The following is a 12,968-nucleotide window of genomic DNA, read 5'->3' on the forward strand; positions in this document are numbered from 1 at the left end:
AGAAAAGAACATGTTCATGCTTACCGATGGATCTTCAGTTCATATATTTCACGGATCTGACCTCGACTTACGATCTTGAAGGAAGAACAATGTGGAGAGGGTTTTCATTTCCCGTCAGATTTTTTGGGATACAGACGGTAGGTTAGGGGAGAAGTGAACAATAATGGCAAAGAATTTAAAAATATAACAAGGGTATTTTGGTCATTAATAACTTTGACATGATTTTATCACTCTTCTTAAATTTGCACCACACATGATATTATATTTAACCCAAATTACATATCTTATCCTATCAAACATTTATCAATTAAATTATTAATCATTCAACTATCCCGTCCTACCAACCAAGCGACCCCTTATAGTTTACTCAATCTTTTTGAATAATTGAAATGACGTATTTCATTTGCTTTTGTAAAGTATCAAAACATCAAAATAAATAGCGAGTTTGGATACGTAAGTTGTACTTAAAAAATTATTTAAATAATTTCTAAAGTGAAAAAGTCAGAAGCAGTTTTGACGTTAGATAAATATTATACACAAAAATTTATGTGAGACGCTCTCACGAGGCGTATTTGTGAGACGGATCTCTTATTTGAGTAACATATGAAAAAGTATTACTTTTTATGTTAAGAGTATTACTTTATTGTGAATATGGGTAGGGTTGACTCGTCTCACAGACTATGATCCGTGAAACGGTCTCACATGAGACTCACTCATATTAAAAAGTGTTTTTGTTTTAATTTTTTTTAAATCAAATTTATTTATTCCATGTTACTAAAAAAGAAGAGAAGAAGATGCCGAGCATCCCATCCCCCTAGATCCAGTGCAGTGGGCCAAACAGAGCCTTATGTGGCACGCTTTCAAAATGGTTTTCCTCCTCCTTTAGCTGTCCGTTGTCTCTCGATAAAATTCTTCTCTTTTCGATTTCTTTGATTTGTTTTGATTTTTACAGCTTGAATTTTGGGAAATGGCAGCGATATAATTTCCTTCCTTTGATCTCTCCGCTATAATTTTCGATTTCTGGCACCGACTTTTGATTACTCATCCACCGATTCTCCATACCCAAGTTAATCCTTAGGTAAGATGCTCTCATTTCTGGATAATATATTAATTTTTTGATCAGGGATTGAGGATCTCGGATGTAATGTATGATTGAGGCGTTCGGAGGCAGTGATTAGGTGCCTTTATCGTTGAATTGATTTGTTTTCTTTTTAATAGTTCCCATCCATCTTTGTAATTTTGCCATTAATTAATTGAAAAGACAGTTCATTTTGGTCACAGGGTTGAGATTTTTGTATAATTGATCTCTAATTTATCAAATTTCCTTATCTGTTACCTTGCGTGATTCTTTGCTGGTACCTCGTTGTTTCGTGTTCAGGATACCTTCTTATGCCAAAGCACATGATCTGTATTTTAATTGCTTATGCTATAGGCTGTTGGCTCCAGTTTTTGTTTAGCTTGATTGATGTGCCTGATGTTGGCACTATGCCTAATTTGATTTTCTTGTTCGAGTGAGTGTGTGTGTGTATGCGGTGATCGATTTGTATACTTTTCAACTCTCGGATCCTTTTTGATTGGAACAACAGCAGCTACAAGATTTGCTTCAGGGTTCCGTGGTTATACTCATCTTTGACGTATGAAACTCAACTTTTATTTTGATTTTTCTATTTATCTCTCTTGAGCATACCCTTACTCCTAGCACTCTTTAGTTCTTTTCTTTATTTACGTATTTCTTTTTTGAGGAAGCTATTTGTTCACTAGGTTAATCCTAATGGTCTGATGATGTACTAGAAGATCCATTACAGAAAACATGGCACAGATATTCGTTGTGCTGGTGTATATTTTCTTGAAATCCTTAGCTAGAATGAATACATGTTCAATCTTGGACAATACAAGATTTTCATAATGGCCTATTAATAATTTGAAAGCAAACTGAAATCAAAATTAGATTATCAGAGAGAATTACAAACTATTATCCTCTTTGTGGTGTTTAGCGTTGAGTTTGTCCATACAACTAGTCTGAAAACCTCAACCATTTTTGCAATACTGGTGTGCAGATTATATCTAGAAAATGGCAAAAGGCACCAGGGGAAGACGGGGAATTACCTCAAGACAGTGCAGGCCAAAGCCATACCCCATGCCAAATTACTATCAAACTGAGGGAACTCATGAGAAGAATTGCTCCAAAAGCATTGCAAAGGACTGGAAAGGTGCTACATGTTCCGTGTGCATGGAGTGTCCCCACAACGCTGTTCTTCTCTTGTGTTCCTCCCATGACAAAGGTTGCCGTCCCTACATGTGTGGGACAAGCTTCCGCTATTCCAACTGCCTCGACCAGTACAAGAAGGCATACTCTAAAGTATCTTCTGCTGAGAACTGTCCTTTTCAAGATTCTCTTGATAATCCAGATTTGGCTCCACCATCTGGCTGGTCTATTATGAATTGTGAGGCCATGGAGCTTGCATGCCCACTGTGTAGGGGTAAAGTGAAGGGCTGGACTGTCGTGGAGCCTGCACGAGAATATTTCAACTCCAAGAAACGAAATTGCATGCAAGATAACTGCTCGTTCATTGGAACATTCAAAGAACTGAGGAAACATATGAGGGCATATCACCCTTCTGCCAAGCCCCGAGAAGTGGATCCAGCTCTGGAAACGAAGTGGAGTAGGCTGGAGCGTGAGCGAGAAAGGGAAGATGTGATTAGCACCATAAGGTCATCTATGCCAGGGGCAGTGTTTTTTGGTGATTATGTGATTGAGGGAAACCACTATGGTTCCGATTCAGATGAAGAGGGTTTTGATGCAGATGCCATGGAGCAGAATGGGGGTTTTGAAGTGGGAGTTGATCGGGATTTTATGTCTCTGTTTCTCCTCTTGCAGGCTTTTGGTTATCCAGATAATGGTGGACCTTATAGGAGTGTGAGGCGAGATGAAAGAGACTCTAACCGCACAGTAGCTAGAGGTGTTCAGAATCGTGAACATACAGGAGGTGCTTTTGATTCCTCTTATCCAGATGGTGATAACAATGATGGGAATGAAGATGATGGAAACAATGATATGCCACTGGCTGGTCAAATGCGTCATCAAAGTGGCTTCATTGTGAGGCGTACAGAGAGGAGGAGAAGGCGTAGAGAGCCAAATGAAGACCGGAGATAGGTAGTGATGCTGTTGCATATTATATGGCCTTGATACAGGAGTAGAAGGGCTTGACTGTACTTTTAACATTTCCCTGCACACTTCTCATTAGCATTCCATACTTTTGTGGGTTGTATGATAGGATAGCTCAGGAATGTGGAGGGTAAATAATCACTTGTTTGATTTAATTTTTAATTGTAGTATCCGCATTTATTGCGGTGTAATGTTATTATTGACATTTTTATGTGAATTCACCAATGGAAGATGTCATTTTAAGGGTCCGTATCATGTTTTATATATCTCTAAACTCTGGAATGAGAGAAACAGCAATATCATTTAATGCAAGAATCATTTCCATCGGGCTTGTGATGGTGCTTACAGATTTTTATTAGTTTCTCATAGTATTGTGAACCTCTGAATAGTTTTCTAACCTTGTTTTATAGTATGCCTTCTTCTTCTTGTTTATTTTTTTTAGCAGTGTCTTTCTAATTTCTACCATTTACACCATGGGTCTTTTTACGATCTCTGGAAAGATATTTTCTTTTGATCATGTCTAAAAGTAATAAATAGGTCTATAGTTCTACTTTGGGAGCATCTGTTCGTCGAGGAACAATACCCAGCCTGGAAATAGATACAAAATGGTCAATGTTGGTATTTGTATCATTTCCTTGATCTCTAAAACATTATCACTTCTTTTCAATTCTTTTACCAAAAAAATTAAAAATTAAATATTGATTTCCGCACTTCGTCACTTCCCCTTGTAATAAATCTTTACATTCGATTCAACTCTTCACCAATTCCAGAAAATACTTCATTAAATCAAACATACTATTTTAAAAATATTTCAATATAATTATCATCCCCACGAAAATTTCAAACATAAATTAATATTATTTGCTAAAAAATCGTTTTCTATTTCTATTTTACAAATTTGTATGACACTCCAGTTCCCGACAAGTTTAATTAATTTTGGAAGAATTTCAATAAGTTTAATCAACTCTGTCAATACCCTTTTGAAAACTGATATTGTTTTAAGAATCCAATATTAATAAATAATAAATTTAATTGTCCATATCCCCTCAAATTCTGAGATACTTTGAAGAGATTATTTATATATATTTTTTCAAAAAGGATTGCATATATATTAGAAACAACTTTTCTTTCTTTTGGCAAAAACTTGTATAAGACAATCTCACGAGTCGTATTTTGTGAGACAAATCTCTTATTTGAATCATCCATGAAAAAATAATACTTTTTATTGTGAATATATCGGTAACATTGACCCGTCTCACGGATAAATATTCATGAAACATCTCACAAAAGACTTACTCTATTTCTTTTTGACAAATTCTAGTCGTGGGTGTCGGTGCATGTAGTTTTTCCAAAAAAACCGTGACTTTAGCGTGAAGGATGAGTTGGCCATACTTGAGTAATACCATTGTATTTTAATAAAACATCGAGGTATTATTCCAAATGTAAGTCAGTCACGTGTTATTCCAAATGTAACATAGACTGATCCGAATGATGAATAGCTGACAATCGGCATGGGAATTGCGTGAGACATATATAATGCTTGCAAATGGTTTTAAAAAATGAATATGGATTTTTTCTTTAAAAATTGGCCATAACATCAGACCAGGATAGGATATAAATTCTAGACAATTACATGATATGGCAACTATGAGTGCCAGTGATATCCTGATGACCTCTTCAATTTATGGCCATGTTTCTTGAACTGTCACAACAGTATAAGATTTACAGGACAACAACATTCAGTAAAAACCCTCAAAAGTAGAGGTGGCCCAACAGGAGAAAATCAAGAATTTGCAAAGAATTAACATAATTGGTACACTCATGTTATATATTCCGAAGCACTAAGAAACCTGCACAAATGTTTCAAAATGTTCTTTACTTGCCGTCATTCCCTCTTACCCTCTTCTTCCTCATCCACATCAGAAGAATCCCCATCTTTTCTGTCTAGGCTGACTAAACCGATACTGCCTTGAGGAGTTTCTTTGACAAGGGATTCAAATTCTTCTTCATCATTCCCTTCTTCCTTATTGCCCGAGTATGCATAACTGGCAGAAGTCATGTTGTGTTTACGAGTAATGAGTCACATTGTTTGACAAATATAATAAGTAGAAAGGGAGGTCCTACAACTGTACACACCCGAATTTAATCAACTAATTAATTTCTTCGCAAAATAAAATCCGAAATTGCCTAACATTGTCAACTGTGTAATTTAGAATTCGAAAGGAATGTTGCATGTATGTAGGGTAGATCGGTAAAAGACTTCAAAAAGTCCAACGTAAGATAAATTTGCAATGCGGGTCATATTCTCTTTTGTTATATATTCCAGTGAAAAGAAAAGGGCTGCATTAAATAAAAAATTTAAAATTTACCGCTGGGAGCTTTGTGATGGAGCCCAGAGGAAACAGATAACACAAAGCAACGCAAATGCAAGAATGTCCCAGAAAGCAGTGATAATCCAGGCACTAGCCCACTTCTCGTTGAAGGGGTCTGTTGCCTTGAAGTAAACCTGTAGGAAGTAGAGTCATAGGTAATCAAATGTTAGTCTCCAAACTCCAGTAATATATGCAATCAAAACAAAGTTGTGAAAAAGTCAAAAATAACAAAATTTGGATTTTTTTTTCAGACTTACTAATGGACGTTTCTCAGTAAGTGATGTCTGGAAATCAAAATACAACCTATTGTTCAATTTAAGTTGGAGATAAAAGAATTTTCATTTCTGTTTTAATTCTACATCCTACTCCAGTTTTCCTTGATTGTATTATCCACATCAAGGACAACAGGTCTGGAGGCAGGATAACCCCTGCTAAAGATTGCAGCAACATTTTTTTGTTTGATATTCATATTCAATATCCAGGTTTCTGCAAATTCTGAAGAAAAATGTTTTCCTACCAGTACATAAATTTTTATCATCACAATGATATCTAACATGAAAAAGAAACTTCATTATTAGCCGATTGAAAAGAATAAGCTGAAATAAGAACATACCTCATATCCAATCCACACAACAGACAAAACAATTGCAACTGCTAGAGCATTTGAAAATTTCCTGTATATCTCCAATTTAATTGAACTTCTTTTAGCCTGAAAACACGGAAGTATGGTAAAAGATATGGTAGGTGCAGCATAGTAGAGAAGATAACAAAGAAATCCGGATGGCGGATACACAACTCAATCACAAAATGACGGTGTTAAATGTAGTGATACCTGCAGTTGATCTAGTGTTTTGGAAAGAGAAGTGAATATCCACAAAATTAAGAAGGCATCCAATAATGCAACGGGAAGGACAAGAAAGACTCTGGCTCGTCCTGCTTTGTCATTTATTGTACCCACATACTCAGCAATATTAAGCATTTCTGACGCCAAGAAATAAGTTATACCAAGGAGAAGCACCTTTGGTGTAAGACCGCCTAGCGTGGGCCGGACAACACCATAGCCCATTGCAACAGAAAGAATCAGAAGGCGTGAAATAGTTCTTCTAATGGCTCCAATTGTCACAACCCAGGTTGTGATCCCCATAGGCCTTGTACCGGTGTTGTTGAAATATGCATAGTCAAAATACCAAAAAGTCGTCTCCAACAGTCCAAGAGCGACAACAGAAGTAATGCAATGTTGCAGCACTAAAACATCTTTCCAGTATTTCACATACTGGAAAAACCAGATGATGCTGAGGATTGCATATGTGATAGCCATACATACATAGAAAGCCATTAAAGGAGCCATCCGACCAGGTAAGTATCCATCAGGGTTTTTCCACTCTGTCTTCCCAGTCACCCTCATTCCCTTCAGGTTTGAATCGCATGTAATAAAAAATAGGTTGTACATGCCAGTCTTTTTAATGTTGATTTCCTTGTTATTTTTCACATGGGCAGATAACGAGTTTCCTCTAAAATAAACATTGAACACAACCGGCCAGTTATTGTCAGTTGCTGACAGTGTCCTTATAACTTCTCCTTCTTTGCAATCTTCCAGTTTGGCAAGATCAGGGGTGCAACAAATAGATCTCTGCCCCCCGTAAGCAGATCCGCCAATTTTATCACGGTCAGCTGCCTCAAAAATTACTATTTGAACCAACTTATTACCATCTGCCATTTGCATGTCTGCAGTTATGTCACTCCAGAATGTGATATTCTCAAACCTAAATCAGTTTAAAATTAAAAATGTAATCGCACAAATATCAAAACGAAGATTTAGTAAGAAAGCCATGGTTGTGGCACTTTGCTTTTGCTTTGAAAGACAAAAAAATCAAATTATTTAACGCCAGGAACATCCTATAAAGATGGATATTTTTTCACAAAAGTACCAATAACTGTATTTTGAGTTTGGTGTGCAAGCACAAACAAACACAGACATATATCAAATGACAAAAGAAAAAAAAGAAAAGAAATATTTGAGGCATGTATTGAGGAATTTTGTACTTTCCTTTCACAATAGGAAAAAAGGAAACATAAACTAAGTAGTGAAGTTTCAGGATTCCTTGGATGTCCATGCATAGATACCTCAACAATTAATAACACGTGAACAAAGGAAAAACCACCGGAACCATGCTTGTGTGTCCATAAACAACATGCACCTACAAAAGATGAACAAAAACCGAGTTTTGTTTCGTAACTCTTCCAGGTGAATGTTCTCAAGATATGAATCCATTAATTTCAGACAAAATGGTATGGAGTTCCCATATCCATGGCTTCATCCAACCATGACAAAGCAATAGAATCTTTAAGTCTTTAGTACTATGGGTAATCGGTAAAAGGATCTCTATTTCTGAATCCAAAATCGAGACATCATAAAAGAACAGCAAGATTCTGAACTGTCATAAACAACTATGGAATCCACTACGAGCAGGTGGCACTCAAAACCAATTGAGAGAGCACGCAAGGGATATCAAGTCAAAAAAAAGTGGGCTATTAAGTCAGCGGGAGTCCCGAGGTCGAACAAATGTCATTTTTGAACCGGCAAAACAATATTCAGGAACAAAAACGGCACTTTCAGCTTCCACCATCTCGGGAAGCATGTGACATCTTATCAATCACAATGAAATTCAAGACAAAGAACTTTTCCTCAAGTTCCCAATTTTAAGCCCCGACTAGCAAGAACCAGACTTAAACTCCGCTTAATGACAGTAAGCATTCCGTTTCAATTGACTCCGTGGATTTAGAAAATGTACGCACAGTTTACCAGTATGCATCAAGTAGTGATTGATTAGGAACTAATAGGAAAATCCACGCCCTTCCTTTCTCTAATAACATAAAAACCCCACTAAAACTCATGCATCTCAACAATGCACACAATTTTCAAGTGGATCTAAGCAACCGCCATCAGGTTCATGGATTACACGCATGCACACACAAATGAGAGAGGAAACGTATACCTGATATAAGAGCGACCCCGCTGGTCAGTTGAAACACGGGAGGCAGGCGACTCCCTCGCTTCCGCCTGAGAGTAGATAGGCATTACCGACTTCTCGGAATGGATCTCGATCATAGATGTGAATAGATGCTTCAGCTGATCCAGCAGCTAATACTAGCACCAGCAGTATAACAGGGAGCAGAGAATTGAGAATGGCGCCTTGATTTGAAAAGCTGCTCGCGGCAGCCATGCGGCGGGTGATCGGAGAATTTGGTGGCGTGGGTATAGACTGTGGTACGCTATCAACCAGACGCGCTTCCGCGATTTTTGGTGAGTGTGAGACTTTCTATTGAATGTTTTTTGAGTATTTTATCCTTATTTTATTTATTCCCACCTAATTCGAACCCACTACAACTCTTATTCATATATTAATAATAATGATAAAAAAAACTAAAAAATAGAATAAACTGAAAATAAGGCTCGTTTCGTATAAGAAGTTACAATAAAAAAAAGTGTTTTTTTAATTTTTAACTTGTTTGGATGGGCTTCTAGGGCTTAAAAAAGCACTTATTTAAATTGAAATTAGAGCTTTTTTAAAAGCCCTATTTTAGAGCTTTTTCCACTAGCTTTTTCAATAACTTAAAAAAACATCAACCAGTAGCCTCCAAACATATTTATTAATTTAAAAAGTGTTTTTTATCTATTCATCCAAACACAATATTAACACAACTTTTACTTAAAAAAACACTTTTAAAAGCCAACTTAAAAAAGCACTTTTTTAATCAAAAATTTTTGATACCAAACGGACTCTAAGTCGATGATAGTTTAGAAACTCAGTCAACACTAATTTACATGAATTAAAAATAGTCGACATGAATTGAAAATCAGTTAACTCAGTAACGTAAGTCGAAATGAACTAAAAATCAATCCACGTAAGCTAAATTTCAGATAAACAAGTTCACATAAATTAAAATTTAATCGAAGCCAAATCCAAGTTAACTAAAAATTAATCGAAATCAATCCACATAAATTGAAAACAAATTTATATACATGAACGGAAAAATCAACCTAACCAAAATGGATGTGGACATGATTTCATCTTGTATTCTAAACTTATTTGACATGAAAATTCCATAACAAGATAATTCTTTAAAATAATGCAAATATGGTTATGCAAGAACATAGATATATCAAATACAAGGTTCAAAACACATGATTCATGCCATACATGGCCCATTTCTAATGTTCTTGAAAGCCATTTCTTCTGATAATAGTACAGTAATCATATTGACATTCTATAAATTGGAGCATTCAAAAATTTATTTGTGAAAGAATATTTTTTACCATCTTCGTTTATTTCGTGATGATGTCATTTTCAAAGAGTGTAGATGGAGATTTCAAGCTTAACCCAGTATGAAAATGATCTTCAATTTCAACTGAACTCTGCCCATCTCCACTAGCGACGCCCTTTCCTTTTCCTTTTGATGTTGGCTCTTGTTGATCAACTCGAACACGGTCCGATATATTCTCTCCGAATACAAAGAGACCACCCGGATCCACTTTCCTATTGGATGACCAGTAGTTTCAGTAACCACGGCCGCTTGTTTCGAAGTATCGGTAGCACCCGATTTGCTCGAATTCGCCTTCGATTTGCATGAGTTGCATACTACAGGTTTGTGGGGTTCATGCTTCTCCAAGTCGAGGAATCTGTTTAATTTCATTCATTCGTTTGCAAACTAGTTAATCTAACTAGAAATGTGCTTAAACAAAGAGAAAGTATCCAGCTCTTCCTTTCGCGAAGAGAGGATTAGTGAAATCCTATTGATTTCGGCTTTCTCTATACCTCCAGAAAAAAGTACGAAGCTCAAATGGTACGATACATCCATCACCCCGGAATGAAAGGGGTAAGTCAACTTCAACTTGACAGTGCATGCATAACAAATATTCGAAACCATTACATTAACCATAAATTATCCCTAAAAATTATATATGAAAGTCCAATTATATACTTAAAAGACATCATGACATGCAAATCATCCAACCTCTCAATTGTTGCCTTAATTAACTGAAAAGAAAAATTAAAAATTTCCATATATATATATATATATAAATGTCTCACCATCGTATGAATTTACAGATCAAACCGATAGGAGTAGACTTGCATGCAAATCCATACAGACAAATTTTTTCCCCCGACAAAAATTTAACAAAACAAACTCACATGCAAATCCACATTTCGAGCAAGACCCCTGTCTTCTCATGATTTCTGATCTCTGAGGACTAAAACATGATTAAAAATAAAAAGTAAGAAATGCCACCAAAAATCTGTTTGCTAAAATCGGAAGAAACACTACAAAAAAAAGTGTCTATAGAAGCGGTTTTTTTCAATTTTAAGATCGGTTTTTAACCGCTCCAGCATTTGTACCACCGGTTGCAAAAGCGCTCCTCTTATCTATGACCTTATAGAATATAGAAGCGATAATGGATGTACGTATTTTTAGCTACAATTTGCGACGGTATATGATAAACCGTCGCCGACAAATGTAGCGACGGTTCTGCAAAACCGTCGCTATGTAGCGACACATTATAATACCGTCGTCTACAAAAATAGCGACGGAACTTTAAAACCGTCGCAACTACTAGCGACGACATGTTCATATATTCTGTCGCTAACTTAGCGACGGGTTAAATATGATTTCCGTCGCTAATATTTTCAATAAAATAAAAAAAAATTAATAAAGCTAAAAAAACTTACAATATTAATATGATAACATAATTTTTGATACTAACTACTACTTAAAAAATTACTAAAAATTAAAGAGAAAAAATTTATATTAAATCTTAAAATTTACTAAAAATTAAAGAGAAAAAATTTATATTAAATCTAAACTAAAAACGTGTAAAAAAATTTTATTGTTGTGAAATGGTAAAATTGTATAAAAGAGAAAAATTTTAAGTGTTGTGAAGGAAGTAAAAAGAACAACAAAATTTAATGTACAAAAGAGCTATAATTTACCAAAAATTTAAAGTTTCATATCATATAATCCCAAAAATAAGCAACAACAATCTGAACCACTAGCAATGAAATAATAATCTACAACAAATTTACAGAATAAATAAAAATATTCAGGACAAAGGAAGGGTAAGAAAGTGGTGCCCGAGTGGAGGTATTTATAGAAATTTCGGCGACGGTTAAGAAGTAACCGTCGCTATTCGCGACGGTTAAGAGGAACACCGTCGCCATTATGGCGGTTTTTTGAAAATTTAAATTTATCGACGGTGGTTTTTTGAAAATTTAAATTTAGCGACAGTTAACTGATGATTGTCGCTATATTTAGCAACAGTAAAATTATAACCGTGGCTAATATTAGCGACGGGTTTAATGAAACAGTCGCTAAATGAATACATGCGACGGGTTTATTCTTTCCGTCGCAATATAATACCGTCGCTATATTTAGCGACGGTTTTGTATACCAGTCGCTAAATATCGCGACGGGCATAATTCAAACTGTCGCATTGTTGATTAAGCGACGGTTTGTATGAAACTGTCGCAAATATTAGCGACGGTTATCCCATAAACTGTCGCTACATATTTTCAATACGGTTTATAAAAGTTTTTAATAGGTGCAATTTTCATATCAATCCTAAAAAAAGAGCTATAAGGGCGGTTCACAACACCAATTTTATGAAACCACTGTTAAAAATATTCAATTAGAGTAGTTTCAAGAATGGTTCTAATAGTTAAATCAATAGGAGCAATTGATAGCAGCGGTTGATACAAATCGGTACTAAAAATTGCGCAATTAAAGCGGTAATGCGACCACTCCTAAAAGTAAGGAAATAGAAACGGTTTAAGTAAAACTGATTTTGTTGTTCAGTTTCCACGAGCAGTTTTAGAAGTGCTCTTCAAAAACCGCTTCTGTAAACACTTTTTTTTGTAATGAAATTAGGGTTTTGTATGCATGTTAAACCAGCTGAAACCATAAATAAAATATTTGTTTATTTTAATTTACAGCCATTTTTTAAAACAAGAGAAGCAAGAAAATAAGAATAAACCTGAGAGAATACAATGTGCAGCTAGTTCTTTGAGAGTTTTGAACTGAACAGAATTAGATGGAAAATATAAAGCAAGGTAGCGTTAAAGTGAATTTATTTGCTTTGTTTTGTTGTGCTTAGTTGGTTAACGTTGTATTTCCCTATTCATATGTAATAATATTCATGCAATATTAGTATGAAATCATTTGGAAATTTTTTTTTTGTTTGGTAAGCTAAATACATGCTTAATTATATCATTAAGAAAAGAGCGTATTTTTTTAGTTAGATTAAAGCAAAAACTTGTGTGAGACGATCTCATGGGTCATATTTTGTGAGACAGGTCTTTATTTGGATCATCGATGAAAAAGTAATACTCTTGAAAAAGTATTACTTTTTATGCTAAGAGTATTACTTTTTATTG

The 12,968-nt window shown here is 35.3% G+C and overlaps 2 protein-coding genes across 5 annotated transcripts; one reads left to right on the top strand and one right to left on the bottom strand.

The window, feature by feature from the left end:
- The first annotated feature begins 770 nt into the window (after nt 1-770).
- On the top strand, nt 771-3,414 carry LOC140818370 (uncharacterized). 4 transcript variants are annotated; one of them, XM_073178303.1, is made up of 3 exons: nt 771-868; nt 953-1,178; nt 2,058-3,414. In XM_073178303.1, exon 3 carries the CDS (start codon nt 2,072-2,074, stop codon nt 3,152-3,154), a length of 1,083 nt encoding a protein of 360 aa, XP_073034404.1. In that variant the 5' UTR covers nt 771-868; nt 953-1,178; nt 2,058-2,071; the 3' UTR covers nt 3,155-3,414. The 4 variants fall into 4 exon arrangements, with proteins under 4 accessions (XP_073034404.1, XP_073034403.1, XP_073034402.1 ...); XM_073178302.1 differs by having other exon boundaries at nt 953-1,078; XM_073178301.1 differs by having other exon boundaries at nt 795-1,078.
- A 1,286-nt stretch (nt 3,415-4,700) lies between these two features.
- Nucleotides 4,701-8,863, bottom strand: LOC140818378 (uncharacterized). Its single transcript, XM_073178315.1, is given in 6 exon segments — nt 4,701-5,211; nt 5,536-5,672; nt 6,152-6,247; nt 6,371-7,301; nt 8,535-8,578; nt 8,580-8,863. Coding segments are annotated over 6 exon segments (1,551 nt in total). The 5' UTR covers nt 8,763-8,863; the 3' UTR covers nt 4,701-5,051.
- Between the last annotated feature and the right edge of the window lie 4,105 nt (nt 8,864-12,968).

This window comes from Primulina eburnea, chromosome 17, assembly GCF_022965805.1.
Source record: "Primulina eburnea isolate SZY01 chromosome 17, ASM2296580v1, whole genome shotgun sequence".
NCBI lineage: Eukaryota > Viridiplantae > Streptophyta > Magnoliopsida > Lamiales > Gesneriaceae > Primulina > Primulina eburnea.